Genomic DNA, 23,349 nt, shown 5'->3' on the forward strand with positions numbered 1-23,349 from the left:
TAAATAAATACAGTTGTGTGATATTTATCAGGGGCTTCTCAGCATTTCTGCCACATGAATCATATCAGGAGGGCTAATCTGTTTGGATTTGGCAGTTCCAAAATATCCTGAGATAATTTACTTCCAAATGATTTCCAGTGCCTGACAGGCTTTTTTTCAGATTCACACTGTTAATCTGGAGTACAAGTAAATTGCCACAGTAAAATCACAAACCCACAGAACTCAGTCATGTTTCTGATTGTTTCCAGTGGTGGCAGGATTTTACTCTTCTATCTCTTTTCTGTAGTGCCTCTCAGCTTGTGTGTAGCAGAAGACTTCAAGTTTAGTAGTACACATTTTTCTGGTGAACAAATTCTTTCATTTTTACAGTCTGTTGAACTGTGAAAGATACATGTTCCTTAAAACAAATTGATAATTGTGACCTAGTTGGTTATTTTAGTCACCTTGTCTTTGCTGAGTAGTTGTTATAAACGACATAGATGTTCTTAGTTTAATAATGCCCAGGCCTTGAAGCAGTCTTAAGTGAAATCCATAGATCGTATTTTATTTCCTTCCTTTTTTTATTTTTCCCAAGCCTATCCCACTCTTATTCCCCATGGAATACGAAGTCGCTTAATTTATGGAGTATTATGGAAGCTTTTGCAGTTGGAAGGGTGATGGGGGAACCACAATTCACAGTTTAGCTGCCCAAATTAGACCACTGAGCCATGAAATTTGTTTTGTAATGCTGTGATCTGTATTTACTCTCTCGGGAAAAGGAAGACAGAAACTGTTTACCTGTTCCATAGTGCAGTGCTTTGCAAGAAAAGCGTTTTCCCTGATCCTGCTAGGCAGCCACGCACCCTAGCGCATGAGCTGTGATTGCAGGATTGTCAGATAATTTGGCAAGAAATTGTGGGTGTTTTCAGTGATGTTGTTTCAAGTTAAAGAAAACAACTCAAGAACAAAGCACAGCATCATACCAGTTTGTTTTGTTGTTGTAAATAGTGTCCAATTAGAAGGTCATTGACTAGATTGTATGTTTATGAATTCCTGTCTTCATTAGCTTATATTTTAAGCAGAAACATACCATAAAAATAAATCTGATTACACTAATGAAGGAATGTTTATAATTAACAGATGTGTCTCATCTGCTTACATTTTCTTTATCACATCTGTGAACAACACAGGTTATTGTCAGTATGGGATGACTCCATTCCATTGAATGACTGAGCAAAAATGCCATTCCTGTGCTCTTTCCTGTGCTCTCACTCTAATTAAACATATTCCTTTAATTAAACATATTCCTCTTTGAAAAGATAATCTCCATATGTCGACACCAACAATAAGATAAAGCACTAGGGATTACGGGGTCCAGGAATACCAAGGAATAGAAATATACTTCAGGAAAAAAAAAACAAACAGCACATTTGTAGGTGGGAGAAAGAGTTAGAATTTCCACAGAAATTAACATGAGGGACACAGAACAGCTAATGGTCAAGTGAAAGCAGCTGAAGTAATGTCTTCTGAAAAGTGTGTGCTAGTGTTAGTATTTAGTAAATTGGCACGAGAAACACAAATCTGTATTATAGGAGAAAGAGAGTAGAATTCTTTTTTGGATGTAACCTTCTTTTGGCATAGCCTAGAACATTGAAACATCAAATATTTTGCTTTCCACCAACATCTTTGAGCCAGGAATCTAAATTGTAGCTTGCAAATAGAATGAAGTTCAGAGAAGCAAAGATTTACTTAAAAACAGGGAAATTTCTTCCGCTGCGAGCTGAAGGTGTACACATGCATAGATTTTTCTTCTCTGCAAGTGTATGAAGTTGGATCTGTCATGTATTGAATATTTACATATGTAAAATATTCTATGTAGTAGTAACTACATTTAAAATTACTGAGTGAAAACTGCTTAAATGTTTCCAAGGCAATACTTGGGAAAATTTGTGCCTCTGCACAAGTTTGAACGCCTTGAGCCTACCTTTTTTAAGCTACATACGAAAGTGGGTGTTTTGTTGGTTTGGTTTGGTTTTGGTTTTTGTTGTTGTTGGTTTTGGTTTGGTTTGGTTGTTTGTTTCTGTTGTTTTTTGTTGTGTGGTTTCGTTTGGTTTTGTTTTTTGGGTTTTTTTTGTTTTTTCTGTAGAATGCCTGTCTCATTCAGTGTAGTGGACATATTCAGTTAATGCGTGGGTTCCTTTGCACAAGTGTATTTAGGGCTTTGCTTTGCTTACAAGTCAATTTTAAAAATGGGTTTATTCATTTTCTAATGGAATATTTTCTACTGTTCTGAGTGCTTCACAGTATTAAGTTGTTTCCATGGAGTCGATTGATATGATCTTTATTCTATAGTCAAAGAAGATGGACACTGAGAAGTGAAAGCAAGATGTATCCCTTACTTTTGGAAACAGTCTCCGAGACATGTGGACCTGATTCTCTGCATGCAAAGCACTGACCACTTTCCCTGCTCTCAGTATCTGCTGATGTTAGTTGCAACAGTGAGTGGTCAGTCCCTTGGGGAATTGTCCTTGAAGACCAAAATAAAGCGTCTATAATGTCATTTTACAGTTAAAAGAGTCTTGGGAAAAGTTTAACTGACATGACATAAGGTCTGTGTGACACAGATTCTGCAATTGGCTGGTTTTTTCTTTAGCTTTTCAGGCCTGATTCTGTCTTTTTATTTCCCCACCCCTATCTGCCCCTTCTCCTATTTTGTGTCTGTTTCATTCAGTTCCCTCTGTGTGCTACTTGTTCTTAGAAAGATCTAGTGTGACTTCAGGGAAATTGCTGTTCAGATGATACCTGGGTATCATGAAATTCCATTTTAATATCAAACTGAATCTTTTGATATTAGTTGCCAAAGATTTGTTGTACCATCAGTAGACATGTGACAATTGCATTTTTCAGAGACTTGTGCCTTGACTTGGTGTGGTTAGTCTTACTTGAGAGAGGTTTCTCAAACAGTGGAAAGCTACAGTTGATGAGAAAGGTCATCACTTTACTTAAGTGATGTATTTTTCCTAGACTTATTCTATAACATGGCTGAAAATAAAACAATTATTTAAAAATACAATTCTCAGATACATAACTTGTATTGAAGAAATGCAGACCTAGGAGTGAAAATTTTTTGGAGATAAGCAAATAACAATAGGATTTCAGGATATGTGTCAGCTGTAGTAAATGGTACAATCAGACTTAGAATAGCAAGAGACTAGTGGGTATTTTCTGATAGAAGGGGAGAGGGTGAAATCTTTCATGCCTATGATTTATGCATGCAGAACTCATGCTAATTCATTTGCAGCCAAGAAACTAAGAACAGTAGCACTCTAATGGCCAGTCTTCTCTACCCTATATAAATACTTTATTACCTGTTAACAACAGATTTGGCTTTTCCTCTTGTCTATCCTGAAAACTGTCTTTCCCCTTAATCAGTGTATTTTTCTTTGTATTTTCTGTAATGTTTTGCTGAACGTATTAAGAGTATGAAAGATTTTATTCCTCTACATACAAAACTTCAAAACCTGTATTCATTATTTATTATTTATTGAAAGGAAGAGATACAATCCTGTGTCAGATGGAGTTCTGGAAAGCAAATTGTTTTCCTTAGGACTATGTGTATACACACACATGAGAAGTATCAAAAACATCCTTGTGAGATGTAGAACCAGTGCAATGACTCCTGGTAAATTATGAAAATAAAATATATTAATAGGATATACAAAATAGTTTTTGTGTGTGTGTGTGCATGTGCTTGTTTATGTAAATCAGATAAAGTATTCCAGAAGGTGAACTGAAGTCTTAAAGTTTCAGAGAATTTTTTGTTATTCTGTAAACTCTCTGAGGCTTTGACATAATCACCGTTTTCATTGCTAAGTCTGGAAGTGCTTGGGGAAAGAGTGCTTCTGCCATTTTGGGAGTACTAAGGTGGTGAAGCAGTATCTTATCTGGTAAAATTAAATGTATATTTAATGTAAACTGTACAATGAGATAGGCCTAGAGAAGATGTTCTTCTGAATATAGAAAAAAAAACAGTTTAGGTTTGATCATTAGGTGCTTTTGTGTACTACGAGAGTGCAGGAGATCATTCTTCATGCTGCTCATAAATAGCTCAGTCTACGGAGACTGCTCAAACTACTTAGTTCGTAGCAAATTGTCTTGAGTCCATTGACTTGAAAAGAGCTTTGATGACATCAGTCAACTTAATATTTTGCAAAGACTAGACACATCTGGGTGCATGTGCACCCTGTGTTGTTTTTGGGAATAACCTGAGGTAATTTTACTGTTAAAAGAATAATTAGTGCCCTGTAGGAAGGGACATTCTCTATTACTGAATAATTTAAACTTTTATTTAAATTCTGGAAACATTTAATATTGTTTCCAGCTTTAGATATGTTAGTTTCTGTGCCTCTACTTTAGTATATATTTAGTACCTTTCTTGCAGTCAATATTGTATATTTTCAATTAATAGTCATTAAACTGTTTTAGTTGCTTTTCATTAGTTGCATAGTAATCTTACTATATGACAGAAAAGGTTTTGAGAACAGCAGAATGTAAGAAGCTTGTGATGTGTGTCGTGTTTGTGTTACCTGATGCCTAAGAAGCTGTGATCTGCCTTAGGTATGAATTGTTTGATGCCTGTAATATACTTCAGCTTATCTTTTGGGTAACCTTGCAGAACTGTGCTGTTTATTTTTACAGACATGGTGAGAAGTGAAATACTTCTTCAAATTTGCCTGGATTTTGTTGGGAGCTTTAAGGTCTTTGAGTAGAAATGACAAAGTAACCCAAGTGTGGATCGCCTGACAATTCTTACCGATTTCTTTACCTTAGGCTGAAAAAGAAGGAAACAACGAAACAAAAACATGTTTATATTTGGCTAATAGAAAAACTTGTGCACCTGTTAGAAATTATGTATAGCATTCATTATGTGTACTGATTATAATGGATAATAATGCATTATACCAGTCACTACTAGTGTACCCAAGGGATCGATACTGGGACAAATACTGTTTAGCCTCTTTGTTACTGCCTGGATGACAACAGAGTGGAGCCTCTGCAAGTTCACAGACTGTACAAAATTGGGAGGAGTGGCTGATGCACCAGGGGTCAGGCTGCCATTCAGAGGAACCTTGACAGGCTGGAGAAATGGACAGAGAGGAACTCCATGGAATTCATTAAAGGGAAGTGTAAAGTCCTGCCCCACGGAAGGAATAAACCACATGGTCCACTACACACTGGGGCTTGACAAGCTGGAAAGCAGCTTTGCAGAGAACCTGGTGATTGTGGTGGACAGGTTGACCATGAGCTGGCCATGTGCCCTTGCAGCAATGAAGGCTGATATCTTCCTGGGCTGCATTAGGAGGAGTGTTGTCAGCAATTCAAGGGAGGTGATTCCTCTCCCTCTGCTCAGCACTAGAGCGACACATCTGGAGGGCTGGGTCCAATTCTGGGCTCCCCAGTACAGGAGAGAGAGGAAAACTCTAGAGGAGGGTGAAGGGACTGGAGAATCTGACAAACAAGGAGAGAGCTGGGACTCTTTAGTGTGGAGAAGGGACTCTCCTCCTCCATCCCTATCCATCCCCACATACATTCTCATTTGATGAAGTGACACATAAGAAAAGTTGTTCTGTGATTACCTACTTAGTCTAAGCTTTTTGGTATTCTCATCTCAATTGGAAAATGAAGCAACTCAAGTAATGTTCTCTTTTCAGTTTGATGCGTTAATCTTCCGGTTATTCTGGAGTGTTAAATAATATAGTACGTGGTGATTAGCAAACTTGAGACAATGCAACAGTTGACCTGTGCCACGGGGGGCTGGTTAAATTCAGCTTGCTTTTAAAGAGTACGTTAGGAATGCCTGTTTCTGGACCCTGAAGACTACCTTGATATGAAACACAGCTCAGCAGCAGTAGAATTGCTTAGGGACACATTCACATTAGGCAATTGATGAAGTAAATTCAATAAGCTTTCTGTGCTATGTTTTTGCACCTTTGGGAGAAAGAAACAGTGACCTTTACAATGAATTCTGTAGTTAAAATGTACAAACTTACTGCTGGGAGGTATCATGTTCAAATTGGAGTTGAATGGAAGCTTCTTTTGTAAGACCAAGGGCTTTTGAAGCTGTTTTGAGGCAAGGAGAACCAGAGTAAAGATGAAATTAAATTAAGCCCAGAGGGAAGATGATAGGAAGGAAACAGAGCATAGGAGACGATGTGTGTTGAGGATGGGAGTTGTTAACTGTGTGACTGACTCAGTAATTAAGATTAAAACACCTCCAGCTGAACACCTCTATGTTAGCTTCTCTGTTATATGAACTAGTGTGTACCTGACGTATTGCTGGTTATTACTGCTATGGTTGTCTTCATTCACAAATTGCACTGTCACTGTTGAGCAGTTTACTATAGCTTTTTTTAACCATGGGCCTGTGTCTCTTCTTGCCTTTCATTCCTCCCATTTGAAAGGATCTTTTCGGGAGGCCACTGCCCCCGTGTGTGCTTCCTTCTTGTCTACTATTTCCTTACCTGTGTTGTAGGTCTCACCATCACTTTGGTTTTGCCTGTTGTTCTGGGTTGTCTCCAGAACTTGCAAGTTCAATTTTCTTCATCTCGTGCCACTTTTCTTCCCAACAAGATGACACTTCTCCAGTGAAGAGAGTGTGGGATGTGACCACACTGTCCTGTTATGTACTTGAGTAGAAAAGTCACACAAACACTTGTGTTAGTATACTTTGCATTGTGTGTGCAGATGAAAATGATGCTAATGATTTTACTTTCTCATTTTTACCTCATCACTCTGCTCCTTCCCAGCCCCTCTGTAAGCCTGCTATCTGCAGAACTCCAAGCCAGAGTATTTAAAATCTTATGTATGTTCTCTTCATTACTTAGCAAGGTGTTCATCCTAAGTCTTGACATTTTTAATAGAAGTAAAAGAATGATGAGAAGTAGTACTTAATGTTGCATATTTCAAAGAAGTAAGATGCAGTATATATTAAATTTCTTTTTAAGTAGGGCTACAGGTTTAGCAAAATGCTTAACAGATACATGGATCATTGCCATAATTTCTATCTAAAATATAAAACTCTCAGTTAGAGAGAGGTTTGATAGTGCTCTGTTTTCTCCAGATATTTCTGACGATGTAGTTCCCTACAAGCCATTTTGTATTCTATTGTGTGCTTTTAAAGATGAATGGAAGGAAGATTTTGTGAGCACTGTCTCTTCTTACTCACTCTGGAATTTAATAAAAAAATGAAAAAATAGATAGTAGATTGAACAGGGTTTGAGTTCTGTGGGTTTTTTGTTTGTTCATTTTTTGGTTTTTGTTTTCTTTTTTCCCTTTTAAAATCCCCACGTAGGAATAACAGATTTGTTCCTGACATAATGATACAAAACAATTTCGATATGTAAGTACAGAGTAACTGCTTTGGGTAATTTACACTGAGTCTTAACGACTCCAAAAAATGCAGTAATGTCTTTGTTTGCTTTCTATATGTTTAATTCTATCTTCAAATAGATGTCGTTGCTTAATATTTGATAACATGACTACTCGATGTGTAACTTTACTAATATTTTACAATATTACCTGACAGCTCCAGCCAGCGTGTAGGTTTAGTCATAAGAAACAAAGATTTATGGAGAACTATGTGATTTGAAGAAAAGACTCAGTTATCAGACATTAAAATATTGAAAGCTGGAGTCTTTTTTGAAAGGTACAGTAATAACATTTTGCTTGAATGCCCATTAGTTACACATAGAGTGCAATTCTGTCTCATAGCAGAATAATTCCATATAGGACAATAATAATCTTTTTCTGTCATGGCTTCATTACCTGAATGAAATACACTTGTTAACTTGCACAGATGGAATAAATACAGGATAATCACAGGATCTGTGGTGGTTCTAATCTAGATTGACAAACAGTTGTCTTGGTTATGAAAGCAGTTCTAGAAATTCAGAGGAAAAGCCAGCTGTCTTAATTATTAGAATGATACGAACTCTGTGAAGCAATTTTGTTGAGGTATTAATTACTATTTGCTTTAGATTTTATACATATTTTAAACAAAATTACTACTGGCACTACTGATATTATTTGAGATCCCACTAGTATGACTCTAATCACAATTTTATAACTGTGCATATTTGAAAGTGGGAGAATGCAAATCCTTTCTTTTATTAAATGTGTGAAAAGCCACTTAATCTACCTGTGTGGACAGAGGGTGACTGACCAATGTTTCCTTTTAAGTGTCTTCTGGCAAAATTGTTGAAATATACCTTAAGAGTGATTAATGCAGTGGTAGTGCTGCATATAACATCCCAGAACTTCAATCCCTTTGAATTACTGCTGCATTTTTGTTAAAAGTATTTCTGAAAGGTTTAATACATATCTTGTTGCTGCTAAATTGCTGTTCATTTAGAAGACTTAGAGCTAGTTCATTGCCTAAACGAGACTGCAAGTCTGATTTAAATAACCATCAACCTATTTCTTTTCATTCTAGCTTGCCTAAAATGGAAAAATAATGTGCATTTTAAAGTGCTTTAAGCTGTCTCTGTATGCATTTAACATGCTGGTACTAGGAATATGGATTTTCAAGCTGTATATAACCTGAGATTAAATTAAGAATTTTTTTTTAATATCCCTATATATTAAGTAACACGTTGTTTAATAAAAGAATTATTCTTACAAGTGACTTACCAGTTATATATTTTCGTTAGGTGGCTTTAAAAGCATTTTTGAATATGTATATATATATATATATGTATTTTTTTTATAATAAAAGCTTTCTCTGAGCGCTTGAAAATCTACAACTTGCTCAGCAGCCAGTGAAATTTGTTATTTTCATTTTGGGGTCTCAACATCTTGCAATCTTTGTTTTGTGGTCCAAATTCTTCTGCACTAAGAAGGTTAGATACCTCTGCCCTGGAGATGGTGGCCTTTGCGATCCAAGCAGGTCTAGAATTAAATCATTATGGGCAGTTTCCTCTTTCCAAAGAATGAAGTGTCCTGTTCATGTAGTTCTCTGAGTCCCAGAGGCAGGAAAGAGCTACAGGCTCAATCTGTAACAGACCCTCAGTCTTTCACATAGCAAAGCAGAGCTAAAGCAAAAAAAAAAAAAAAGAACTGTATTTATCTCTGAATTGTATTTAAAACAAACAAACACACACCCATAAACCAGAATGACACTACAAAGTTGCTCCAACAGCCTGTTTTAATGGGTTTTTATATAGAGTACCACAGCATTTCATTGTATAATAAATCATGAATTTTATACTGTTTTCTGGAATGAGATTAGTAAATTACAGGCTTTTTTTCCCCCCATTTGGTTTTCGGTAAGATATGGTATATTTTTGAACGCTTGGGTTTCCACTAAATCTGCAAGACCTATCTGTAAATTTCAAAATCTGTCTTAAAATAACTGAGTTTAAGGTTTTGATGACTATAATTAGTAAAGAAATAAATCATAAGTAATCTATCTTATTGTGGAACTTCAGAATGTTGCATTAGTGACTATTATAAACTTATTTTTGTGAATGCTGCTAAAAAGTATTCTTTTAAAAAAAATTGTAGCGGGATGTACTAATATGTTCAATAAATGAATATTCATATAATATATATAAGTTACATCTAGCCATTCTCAATGAAATAGCTGTTGACAATTGACACTAAGAGCTCATAATTTATCATGCCATGTGCTTAAAAGGCCTGTTAGTATGGAAAAGGAAATATTATTGACATTCTCCAAATTTTGATAGTTAACTAACCCATGAAGATGACCACTGTCACACCTGTGTAGCTTCCTGAAGACACTTTTTTATCACAGCTCAGAGAGAACAAATTATAAAGAACATTGTTTCAGACTAAAGATAGTCTTCTGCCTTTTGTCCATTGCTGAAAGAAGCATTTGGGAGCAGTTGTAGGTGTGTGTTTATTATTTGCTTGGTTGGTTGATGGTTTTGTTGGTTTGTTTGCTTTTTTACTGTACAGCAATTTTTTTTTTTTTTTTAACTCTCTTTTCCAATGCCTGTGGATGGAACTTTTCTTATACTTGAATTCATTACCTTCATTGCCATGCCGTTGTGCTCAGGCTTAAATCAATTAGGCGTCTCTCTTACTCATTTGTGGTTGTCCCAGAAGAGAGGAAAGATTTACTTTCTTGAGCTGTGTTTTTTCTTGTGGAAAGTAAAGCAATTACATTTCTTGGTCTTTGTCTGTTCCAGACACTATTTTTTCCTTGAAAATATTTTTCTCGAAGAGACTAGAGAAATAAATCTGTGTTTTTTCTCTCCTTTGAATTCTAGTAGAAAAATGTCATGCCAGTGATTTCTGAGGGACCATTTGAACTCTGACATATAATTAAACAGTCTACGCTTTGCCTCTGTAAGTTTGTAATGTTTCATAGAATCATAGAATGTCCTGAGTTGGAAGGGACACACAAAGATCATCGAGTCCATCTCCTGTCCCTGCATATGACAACCCCACAGTTCACACAACGTGTCTGAGGGCGTTGTCCAGTCTCTTCTTGAACACTGTCAGGCTTGGGGCCGTGACACCTCCCTGGGGAGCCTGTTCCAGTGCTCCAACCACCCTCTGGGTGAAGAACCTTGTCCTAATGTCCAACCTGAACCTCCCCTGGCACATCTTCCTGCCATTCCCTTTTCTGATATTGGTTGATAAAGAGAAGAGATTGGTGCCTGCCCCTCCTTCCCTTGTGAGGAAGCTGTAGATCGTGATGAGGTCTCCCCTCAGTCTCCTCTTCTCCACGCTGAACAAACCAAGTGACTTTAGCAGCTCCTTATACGGCTTCCTCTCCAAACCCTTCACCAACTTCATAGCCCTTCAGACACGTCAGGCAAGATAATCCCTATTAATAATAATCTCACATATACTTTACAAGTGTCTTATAATAATAAAAAAATACTTTTTATTATGGAGCTCCTTTATGAATTTTGAAGCCACCATTAATAACCTGTTTCACATCTGGATTTTGGTGGGAGGCAAAAAGGCATAAATCCTCTCTGTAGAGCCAAGCTGAGTTACGTTTTAAGGCTCATGGAGCTTGTTCATTTGAGCAAAATGATGTGTGCCTCTGAAATGTGCATTGGGTTCTCTCCTTTTAAGTCAAAATTATCGACAAGTGAATGGATAGCATGTGTTACATGGCCATATAGTCAATTATTTGATCAAACTAAGATTTCCTGTTGTAGAACAGAACTTGAGACATTTGAAATCCCTTTACCTTTTTCTACTTTAAACAGGCTCCTGTTTTGGGTGGGAACAAGAAATAATTCTTAAAATATTTACACAGTGCTTCAGTTGTGTCTTAACTCACTAGAGTCCTGGTAAATTCTGGATGCAGGTGCCCCGTGTGGAAGGGTGGGTGTGTTGTGCAGGCTGGAGTGCAGGGGGGGCTTATTCGCACTCTGAATGACATGAGCTAGTTTAGATACTAGAATTAGTGGGTGGCAGTATGTTGTTCCCTAGAGAAGAACTTACCCTATTTCTTGGCAAGATAAAATGGCCCGTGTAAAGCTTCTTGATATTGCGACTAGAAAAAAGGAAAAACTAACATGGGTCGACGTAATGTAAGCACATGACTTGGCTATGCACAGGGTCCTTAACCGTCTGAAAGCTGCAGAAACGCCCTTTAAAACCATGTGGTTTGTGACTGGTCAGCAGCTCTGATAATTAGGATTAATCAGTTATTGTCTTAGGCAAAAAATAATGTTGCTTTTAAGAAATATTTTTTCTCCAAAATCTTAAGTAACACGCTCTGCTTGCTTCCGCTATCTGCAGCCGTTCTCATTAGAAGGATATTGAAGTGGCGAAACAAGTAAAAATAGTAGTTTTGAAACAGTAGTTTGAAATATTTCTTTCAAAAGTTTCAGTTTGGTTTCGTTTGTTGGTTTTTTGGTTTGGTTTGGCTTTTTTTTGGTGACTGCCACTGCGTCAGAGAATCCAGTTTATCAGCAGCTCAGAATTCCAGGAATTTCAAGGAGCTGGCAATTATCTGGAGTAATTCTCAAGGAACAATTTAAGACTGAGTAATTTTTAAGGTGTAATCGTACATTCTTCTTTGAGCATATTACAAACATTTTTTTCTTTTAAATAAGCTGTGCATCACCCACATTTATTTTTGAAGAGGAAATTACCTTACTGTTAATTATGCTGCTTCTTTGGCATTAATGGCACGATTGACTTGTTTTTGTGATTTATTTATGAGTTTAATTTTATGTAACTGGTATTTGAAACTCTCTGGTTATAAGTGGTATTTTAAGGGTGCTTTAAATATAGTGGCAAGTAAAGACCATAACAAACTGAGGTCAGTATTTCCTATATAGGTCTTAAATTCTGCTGGACAAACTACAAACTCTAGGGTAGAAAAACAGACATCTCCAGCTGTGTTGATGGTTTATAGAAGCTCGGTAGTGCAGAACCCTTGACCTGCTAGAAACTTCTGAAGTCACAAAAACGTAGTAAAAATAACCGGTATCATTAAATAGCATCGGACTGTGCATACGCCTTCCTGGAGAGAGTGTCTTTTGGGAGATGCTAGTTGGGGTTCTCCAGTTTCCCTTGATGTTTTCATAATGGCCATAGCCTTTGGTTTGTTGAAATGCATGTGTTTCTATGAGAAGTGCCTCTTTCTTGTTTGTGTGTTTTGAGTAAAAGTTGTCACTGGATTTTGTATTTTTTTTTTTCAGCCAGCTCTAGTAATTTGATGATTTTGTATTTTCTGAGGGCTTTGCATGTTCATAGGGCATGTATCCTATTTCAAGTTCTGATAAGGATCTGAGAGCCAAGTCTCACTGCCCTCATCTTTGTGGCAGAGGACATGGATGTCATCATTGTCCTTTTCTGTCTGCTACCTTCCCTTTTCCCCTCCTCCAGGCATGCGCTGTATCACATGAAGGAGGAGGCCAGAGCATGAAACTCATGCTGGGCCTTGTGCTCCTCAGCTGTTAAAAAGCTTGTTTTCTTGTGCCGTGTGTGTAAGATGTTGAATTGAGGGCAAGACAGTGCACTGAGGTAGAAACAGCCCAGTTCCTAGTATCGTGCTGAGAGATGGAGACAACTTTGGCTTTGTTGATCATTTGCCCGATGAATCTGTGCCTGGTCTCTTCCATCTGAGGCGCTGATAACCCTGTGTATAGGTGCTGCTGTATGAGAACCATCCGCTGACCTTTCCCTGCAAGCTGTGCAAGATGTATGTGCCACATAGCAGATGCACAGAGGAAGAGAAAGAGGAGGGTGACTATGCTGGGTTTCATGTTTCTTTAAACGAAGTAACTTTAAATATTTGTGTAAAGCAAGCCGAGCAAGTAAATGTTACATTGCTCTTAAATCTTTCTATTAGTTAATCTATAAAGAGTTGAAAGCAGCTGTTCCAGATGAACGGTCGCCCACTGATGATGAATGGTTTAACTCGCATGGGAAGGCAGTAAAGCCTCACACAGCGTAAACATCTGCAAAAGTGACATCCAGACTTCTGCTTTTATTTTACACGTCCTCTTGGGGGACCTGAGAGAAATAAAATCAGTTTTCAGTATATTTTTTAAATTTTAAATATGACTAACAATATTCTTTATTTTTGTTTCTTTGCCTAGGGTATTTATGTAAGAGATGCACCTTTGAAGGACATAAAAGTGTTCAACTTTCGCCGATTTGTAGCCCTTTTTAGTGTGGTAAATGCCACGAAGCGGGACGCTGGAAACTATCGCTGCATGATTCGGACAGAAGGAGGAGTTGGTGTATCAAACTATGCAGAACTGATAGTCAAAGGTATTTCACAATTAAAAAAATCAGTGTTTGTACGCTCAGTGTATGGAATGAGGACCTGCGATTTCTAATGCAGTAAGAATGTCACCCAGAGCCTGTTGAAGTCAATAAGAGGTTCAATGAATAGACTCTGTTTATGTAAATCTTAAGAGCCTATCCAACTGTAACAAGAGAATGACAGAAGAAGCCAGGACTAATTAACTAGTTACTTGTTGATCGATGTTGTAAATAATTCCCCAAAATGCACTGTCTAGAACTATATGTCTTTAAGAATATAAGATTTTTTTAAAAAGGTATGAACATAATACTGACTGTTTACCTCCTTTATGGAGATTTCATTTTAAAAATAAGTTTACTGCAAAATATAAAGGATTTACATTAAATTTGAGACATAAAATACGCGTTTCAGCATATGGAGGGATGTTTTTAAAAACAGGAGGAAACTCTTAAACGTAAATAGAGTGCAGACAGGTATGTCCATCCTTGTAATAGAAAACCAGAAAAATTTTTAAACAGTCATGATATTTAAATTGCATTTTGATTGCTTTTTACAGTTATACTGGTATTTTAGAGGAACACAGTATGACCAGATTCTGTAGCACCCAAGCTGTGGAGCCACATTATTGTTACACGTCTTCCCATTCTGGTCCGTTCTGTGCCTGACAAACAGGAAGTGAGATGAAGAATTAGAGGCTCTTTTTCTCTCCTTTCTAAAAACAATTCAATGCAAGTTGGCAAGGAGTGCACAAGTGCCCTAAATTTAGAACCACCACAGGTGAGGAATTTTCCTCTGGGAATTAGGAAGGATACACTTGCATCTATTATGCATCCTCTAATTTTAGAAACAGTATCCCTCATTAGACAGAACTTTTTTCTTTTGCGGGTAGCATTTGGATTATCGTGGATGATATCGTTATAGCATTTCCAATAGAATTTAAGAAACTTATAGGCTAAGGAGTAACAGGAACAAGAAATTAATTTTTATGTAATATCACCACTCTGCTTTCCAAATTCTGTTCTAGGTTTTGTCTTGTGGGTTAAGATACAAATTAACATTTCTTATGACTTAGTCATCTAATGAAAAAAATCAGTACCTTTTGCAGTGTAAGAACTTGTACAGTTCTGGTTGCAGACAGCAGACTGGATAAGGGACTTTGTTATTAGTTGATCTGGGATTTTCCATTTTCTTTCTCCTGACTATTTTAAATTATTTTTTATATTTATAAACCTATATGGGATTTGGCAGGACTCTTTAAAGATGTGATCCTTTTTCTAAAGGCAACTTATATGTAGGGCAATAATCAAGGTGTGAGATAACTGTTACATCTGAAAATGTAACATGGATCTTGGTTCTGAAGTCAGTATGGAAAGCATGTCTGTCAGAAGCGAGCAATAAAGGAGGGTTTGAAGGACAGGAGGCACAGTGGCATAAATAAAGAATCAAGCCAGGACATTAGAAAAGCCAAGCAAAAATGTCGAGGAAAAAAAAAAGATGAAACAAAGTGTGAAGAACAGTAGAGTTTACATTAAGAAGGACTATAGGAAGGTTAACAGGATGAGCTTTATGAATTGAATAAAAATTGAGAAGGATATTTAAGAAGAAGATGAGGAGTGAAATAATGGAGAGGTGATATGGGTAGCACAGTGTATGTGAGATGAGCTGGAGTTGATTGGAGAGGAAGAAAGTTTGGCTTTGGGTTAGACTGGGAAATAATAGATTCCCAGTAGAAGATGCAAGAGAGCCACAAAGAATAAGGAACCATTTTCCAAAATTAAGAATGTATTTTTAGTGGATGTGGTTCAGAGAAAGTAGAGGGAAGCAGGACAAGACGAGGAAGAGACTGTGAATAACCAGTGCGTGAAGATAACATGACAAAACAAATTGTAGTGTGAAAACCCAGATGAGCTACCGTGTTACCCTGAAAGTAAGACAGGGTCTTATATTAATTTTTGTTCCAAAACTTATTACTTTTTTTACATGTATAGCTGCCTGGTCACTTTTTAAATTGACTTTTTTTATGAACTGCAACTAGGGCTTATTTTTGGAGTAGGACTTATATTTCAAGCATCCTCAAAAATCCTGAGAAGTCATGCTAGGGCATATTTTTGGGGTAGGTCTTATTTTCAGGGAAACAGTGTATTTGAATAGACAGATGAAGAAAGAAACAAATAGAGAAGGTGAGATGAGAATATAAAGTGTGGTGGAAAAAATGAGTGTATTTCAGCCCAAGCAAAAATAGCATGAAATGGAAATAAAAGGAGCGACCAAAAGTGGAAATGTATAGGAGTCACCAAAGAAAGCAAGAAAGGGTGGAGTATGGATCCCAACAGGAATGATGAAGCATTTTTTAGACCCAACATCAGTGGGAATGAGGAAGAATGGAAACTGCCTGAAAGAGGCAGGTGGAAGACTGACTGCAGCAATGGCTGGAGGTACAGAAAGCCAGGGAAGTTAGATTTTTAAAAAAATTTCTTCGAGTTGGGGTGTTTTAATTTATTAGTGCTGCTTTTGTGGTGCAGTAAATGAAATTATGAGGCATATCATTAAAGCATTTGTGCTTACCCAGATTCTTTCTGAAAATTTGCACTGGGCGCTGTGAACAAGTGGCTGGCCTTCGGGTGTAATCCCATTAGCTACTTGTAGAGTAGCAAAGTAATTATGGTAATCTCCATTGCCTGTATTGGAGCTTTTATGAGACCACCTGCAGATCATTCCTTCTGACCTAAAAAGACCCATTTTAAATGTTGTGCTATAAAACCTTAGATGACTATACTGTAATAGCAGCATTAGGGACTCATTAGTAAATATGCTTTGTTATTATTGATGGTGTATAATTAAGAAATTGTATTTCCAATTTTTTTCAGCAGCTTTTCTGCAATGTTAGCAGAATTCAAAGATAATGGATTGATTTCAGTCCAGCTATATCTTTTTTTAATCCATTACATTCGAGAAATCGTGAAAAAATGTACATTTACCCTTACTGCATGTAGTGCTTAGTATACTTGGGAATTACTGATGGCTTAATAATAGTATGTGTAGAAACTGTGGTGTAATTACTCCCCAGTCTTTGTCGGAAACAATGAATCTAATTCTCTTCTTATTTACGCTGGTGTAACTAAGCTGTTTTAAGAGGAATTTCCCTGGAATTACATTGCTATGATGACAGGAGAGTCAAACCTACCGTTTCTAAGTTAAAGAGAATCAGTTCTTCACATTTATTGTGCTTTGTTTCGCTCTGGCTTCTGAACTTGTAACTCAAGTTGGAAATAAGTAAATCCTGCATTAAAGTTGGGATCTTTTCAAAATATCTCTGCTTTTATGTAGCATTTGCACAGTACAGCGGGTTACAACTCTATACAACGTTCAGTCTACTTCATTGTAGGTAGGTGTAGTTTCACCAAACGGGAACTTAGTCTAAGTAGCTTACAGTTACTTTCTTACATAAACAGCTTTAGCGTTTGCAGTGCTGCTGTGGTGTGATGTTGTGTGGCACTGGAGACCAGATACAAGAACTTTCAGAAAGGCCACTACTATTGCTGCAAACCTGAAATCACATAAGAATAGGAATCAAATCTTGAACATTAAGAGATACATAACAAAATGCCAAGTGTTCATTATTTTTTTTTTTTTTACCTGAGCAGGTATAGTTATAGCAAGGTTTAATCTGTATAGAGAAATAAAAAGGAATTAAAGACCTGTCAGTTAATCCCATGTTATCTTATTAAAGAACTGTAAACATGAATATTATCTAGATAATGAGCAATAAGCCTGTCAGTGAACAATTATTCTGGTCTTAAACAAGAAGGGAAAAAAGGGATTTTTTTTTTTGAAAACTTGTTGGTGTTATATGCTTTTTAGAAGATGGTGAAATAAAGTATTGATTTCTCTATATAAATAAATCCTGAAGGGGAGGTTTTCAATTTACCAGAGTGTTTGTTCTGATAGGAAGGGCTGAAAAGACAAGTGCCTTGTCGTTGGGTGTGCTCAAACTACTCAGTATCCTCATCTAAGTTTGTCAGAGAATTGGATTGAAATGTCACTTTATCTAATCGGAGACGTAAATTGGCCTTGTCACATCACCCACTTATTGTAAAAAAACAGCAGTTCGTATATAATAGGTGACATAAAAGTAATCAAACATTGAGCAAAAGGAAAATAGTAGGGTGGAATTGATTAAATCTATTTGGTGAAGTAAATTAGACTTCTACATATGGTCCCTAGATTGCATTTTTCTAATAGTGGGCAGATCCAACACAGATTAGTTTTAAGAGAACAGAATGAGCCTGTCTGAGCAGACATCAGATTATTACAGAGTTCAGACTGCTTATTGAGTTCAAACAAGGTAAACCTAGGTGTCAAATTGGTTAAAAAGAGTTTTGTTAGGTTTTTAAGTGAGGCCATGGCAAGGTAACCATCTGTAATGCTGGCAGCTTAAATACTGGCATCTTTCCAAGTGGAAGATTTAACACAAGGAACAGAACCAAACCTCTTCTGGACCTCTAGAGAAAAGAATTTATTCTGGAGGGCAAAATCGTTTTGAGATCAAGACACAGTAAGAAAATATTGAAGATTGCTTATCTGTTGTATCAGTTGTTCTCGTACATTAAGTATCCACAGGTGCTTAACGTCTGTTTTCTCTCTCTGCCAAACAGCCTTTCATGCTGGATCCATCAATCTGTCTGTACTCCTTTTTACAAAGAGTGTTGGCATTAGGACTTATTTTTATGGTTGCCTGACAACTCCTGTCATCAGGTCCTGCTTTCAGATGCTTATATTTTGGCAAACTGACTTCAGGCTGATATTTTCCAGTGTGAATGTGTGCCTCAGCCTGAAGGTTTTGAGAAAACCTCCAACCAAAACAGTTGCTGTAGTTCAGCCATCTTAGCAAACTTTCCATAGGAAACTGCTGAAGACTCCAAGCTTTGAATCAGGAACTTTTTTTTTTTTTGGAGGGTAATAGTTGTGTCAAGAATATTTCTGTTTTTCTGTTCCGGTAAAAATTTGGATATTTTTTACAAGCTACTAAAAATACCCCACCAAAACTGCCATTCTGTTATGTACAATGGAGACTTCTCGGAGTTGAAGTCTAAAATTTCTATACATCACATGCATGTGCAAAAATATGTCTGTGCTTACATACATATGTATGTATGTAAGGAATGAGGATGGGGGCTGAGGCTGGTGGAAAAGGGAACTGTCTGCACAAGGGAGCAAAGGAATACTCTGAAATCAGCTCATGCGTTATGCATCATACTATTTAGAGGTATTGTTTGCTTAGATAATTAAGTGCTTTGCCAGGAATTATTTAAAGACATTTTTGAAAAAAATACTGCGTGAAGAGCTGTGGTGTTCCAAAATCATTGCTGTGTCTTTTGTCATCGGTGGGGATATTTGTTGTCCTTTATCTACAATTAAATGCTGCAAAATGGCACTGCTCTCCAGTGTTTCCAAAGGGATGGGATCATTTGCATGCTTAAAAAAGGACAATAATAATACATATGTATTAAAAAAAAAAAAGAGAGGAAAATGGAAGAAAAAAATCTTTAAAATGCTTAGTTGATTTCAAAACTATAAAATTACAATTGTTTGATTAGTTTTATAATAGTTATAACATTATTAATGTAGACATAGTATCAGAGATGATTGATACCTTATTTTTATCACTCCACCTGCTAATGATGTGCTGAACAGTATCATGGGAATATCGTGGCATTATCTTTCTGGTAGTTACTATTTAATTAAAAAAAAAATAGCTTGCAGGATAAATGTTGCTTCCCTGTTCTGCTGCAGATGCAGCCTGGCTCCATTCTCCAACTCCTACCTCAAAAGAAAAATTTAAAAAATGTTATTGTTGCTATTGAGGTAGATTTTTTCAGTTTTCAAGTTAGCTGTTTGAACCACAGAGAAGAAATGGCCTTTTTTGTGTTCTATGATACAACTCATTTAAATATCAGAGATTTATATTACCTCCATTGGCATATCTGTGTGATGCCTCTTCCCTACGTATTAAAATTGTAAAAGGTCTCCACAACATATGGATTTTAGGATCTTGTAGAAAATATTTGGAAAATCTGTATAATTTAAAGTACAAAGAAGTGTAAATAAAGCAGTTGCTGTTTCATTTCCAATTAATGTAGAAACACATAAGGATATAATAGTTGGTATGCATGTATGGCTAAATTTGGTTTTATCCTCTGTATAAGAGAAGAGCTACTCTTAAAAAGGCTTTGTCTTTTTCTCATATTTACTGTAAATGATCCATTTATGTAGGGTAACATTAGAGCATCTGCCTACAGCTTTCTATCTTTTGCAGTAACCTCTGACTTTGTAAGGTGGCGACTGTTTTCTTTTCGTAAGAGATGATACCCATTACCATTTGTCACAGAAATCAAAAAGAGGTCACCTGTCTGTCCAAAGTCTCAAAAGCATTAAATGTGAAATCATGGATAAACTTACCTTCTTTGTTTGAGTTAATATTCCGTTTTAAAAACCTGTCTTTAGAGGATTTCACCGTACTGAACAGCTTTGTTTGCTTCTGTTTCAAGACAGATTTACAAGGAAGAACTCTTTTAAGCTAAACCATAAACTTGTTTCCACAATCAGTTGAAATTCCTTCCTTGAATATACACAGCTGTAAAATCACAGGTCTATTGTACCATTTTCATAAAGATATTAATCAGGAAACACTTTGCATGGGATTTATTTGAAACTACCCCAGTGGCTACTGCTTTTAGTGAAGAAATGGTGCTGCTGTCTGGTACTTACCTGATTAAATGACTCAAAGTCCTCAGTATCCTAAAAAAACTAAATCGTTCTGCCTAAAGGAGGAATAAATGAATAAGTAAGAACAACAACTTTCATGCTTTAGTCATGAAATGAGCTCATTATATTTGGTAGTACACCGTTTGTATTGAAGTGTCTGCTTAACTCTGGGTCTCATGTTTTTAACCAATCACTTAATAATGAGCATCGTATTTGTAATGAAAGATTCTTTTTGTGTAAACTCGAACTCTGATAAGAAGGCTACTTATAGTATTAAACTACATTACGAGTATTAAACTGCAGTATATGCAGGCTTTGCTCAAATCATGCAGCTTACATTAACCTTTTGCACTTTGGTCACAAAGGAATGAAAAATACGCCCCGAGGGATAAAAAGACAATAAAATACTGTCTGTTTCAAGTACTTGTAATACTTGGAATGAATTGGTGTAACCACTAACCTTGGTGACCTAACTCCTGAGTTTGCATTTTGAATGGCACTTCAACAGCATTTAGTAGCATTTGAAACTTCAAAGTAATTAACTGTTCTTTCAGCATGGCTAAGTAAATGCCTTAGGATGCTCTATAAAAGTTCCATTTCATGTCTTGGTTCACAAAACAGCCTAATGATTTAAATTGATGCTAAATCATTTTGAGTCAAGTCAGAACTGTTTCCAGACATGCTATTGCTGTATGAAGCCATAGTTTATATACTTCAGGAACAATAATTTCAATAAAACTGCAGTATATGTCTAACCGAAGGATGACATCAGTTTACCATATATTGCCACTGACATATAACAGTGTTTTCCCTAGTGATTTCAAAATGTAAACAATATTCTTTTTTTATGTACTGGAATCTACCACAATATATTAAGCTCTTTTTGTATCTTCTGCAATCAGTAATAATTAGTAGATGTCATTGGAGGCATTCTGAACTGTTACCCACTGCGTCATGTTCTTCATGATAGTAATCAATTAGTTTTGTTAAGAATTAAAAATATAAGGTTGATGCCTGTTTGTTGTCTTCTGATGTCATATTTCAGCAATTACTAACAGGTTACAGAGATTAAAGCTTACATAAAAGTGTACGGTGCTGATTAGAAACACCGTCTACCTGAGGCATAGCTAATCATCATACCTAGTCCTCTGTGAGTTGGGTACTATTTCTCTAAATGAAAAAGGTAGCATAACACAGAATAATTACATGTTTGTTAAAATAGCAGTTCTACAATTTCTCAGGAAATATTAAAAATTCTGTTCTTTGCTTTAACTCTGAAGTCATTGAGAAAGTGATGAAATATATAAATTCGAATTATTTTCTGTTTGACTACCTATGTCTCAACACTTTGGGAAATGATTAGCAGAAAAGGGTAAATCTGAACTTACAGCTTAGGGGAGACAGATGTTTTACGTTCATTAGGTATTCTCTGTAGCCTTAAGAAGGTGGCAGTGTTTGCTGATAGATATGTTAAGAATATTGGATCAAACAGTGCCTTAATACAGCGACCTGTTTTCATTCTACATGAATATATTTCACCAATGCGAAGGTGAATTTTATGCAGATGTGATGCATGAAACAGCAGAGTAATTTCCTGGTTAATCAATAGGAAAAAAAGGAGTTTATTATTTACCTTTAAAAAGAGATGATGTCTGCAAATTTTTTTTCTGCAGTCTTAATTTAAAATGAGATGTCTGTCATGTAAAAAATATAAGTGGTTTAAAAATTTTGCTCAGTTTAAAAATCTTTAGAATGCAAGCTATCAGGAGGTCACACACATACTTGCTCAGTGAGATGAAGTTCTGCTTCTGTGTGGTAGTTAGTGAAAATAAGCCATTACATGGAGTCAGAGGTATAGTAAAGACTCAAGAATTCCCTGAGCTCTCTTTTAGAAACATTTTCTGTTTAATCAGGATATAGGACTTGAAGAAATACTATATTTATTCTACATACATAGAAGTCTCAAAATCTGAAGACTGAGTAGTACAGTCCCAGAGATATAATGAGTAAAAAATCCATTGTCTTTTAATACGGAAATCACTGTTCTGACTATGTCTAAGAATAGACCTCAATATCAATTTTAGCTTAAAAATGTTAGTTTTGAGTAGAAATTCTATTTATATCCAGTACAAACTGTATTTTGATCATCTGTCTTTTTAAATTGGAAGTTAAAATTTGCCATGTAATGTCTAGTGAATAGAATTGCAGTTGCTTGCAGTTTGAAGTTAGAAGGTAAAAAACAAAAGCTTCATGTTCAAGTCTTCAAGTGCATAAGCAAAAGTATGCATATTGCAGTTTATTGGAAATAAATTAATCTATAGTGGTATATTTTCATGCAATATTCAGCTCTAATATAGCACAAGACCCATTGTTTATTTGAACGTTTTAGAAGCAGAAAACATGCCAGTATAATCATTTCTGCTTTTTTTAACTTGTGCTTCAGAGCCACCAGTTCCCATTGCTCCACCTCAGCTGTCCTCAGTTGGCGCAACTTACCTGTGGATACAGTTGAATGCCAATTCCATCAACGGGGATGGGCCCATCATTCAAAGGGAAGTTGAGTATCGAACTTCAAGTGGAAGCTGGTATGACATACAACCTGTGGACTCCACAAGCTATAAGATCGGGCACCTGGATCCTGACACAGAATATGAAATCAGCGTGTTGCTTACAAGACCAGGTGAAGGAGGAACGGGATCTCCTGGCCCAGCTCTCAAAACAAGAACAAAATGTGCTGGTGAGTACTTAAAAGTGATTGGAAAGTTGTAAACATCTGTCTAGGATTGAAAAAGTAAGTTATTGCACTAGCAGTTTTTACTGTCTACCTTAAAGCAGCA

At 36.4% G+C, this 23,349-nt stretch overlaps 1 protein-coding gene across 10 annotated transcripts in view; it reads left to right on the top strand.

Annotated features, from left to right (window-relative positions):
• Positions 1-23,349, top strand: part of PTPRM (protein tyrosine phosphatase receptor type M) — a 466,670-nt gene that overhangs the window by 166,700 nt on the left and 276,621 nt on the right. For all 10 annotated transcript variants that reach the window (XM_065830251.2, XM_065830253.2, XM_065830257.2 and 7 more), the window contains exons 6-7: positions 13,578-13,752; positions 22,956-23,249. In XM_065830251.2, coding sequence (XP_065686323.1) covers positions 13,578-13,752; positions 22,956-23,249 — 469 coding nt within the window. The remainder of the gene's footprint in view (positions 1-13,577; positions 13,753-22,955; positions 23,250-23,349) is intronic.

This window comes from Patagioenas fasciata, chromosome 2 (assembly GCF_037038585.1).
Source record: "Patagioenas fasciata isolate bPatFas1 chromosome 2, bPatFas1.hap1, whole genome shotgun sequence".
Classification (NCBI taxonomy): Eukaryota; Metazoa; Chordata; class Aves; order Columbiformes; family Columbidae; genus Patagioenas; species Patagioenas fasciata.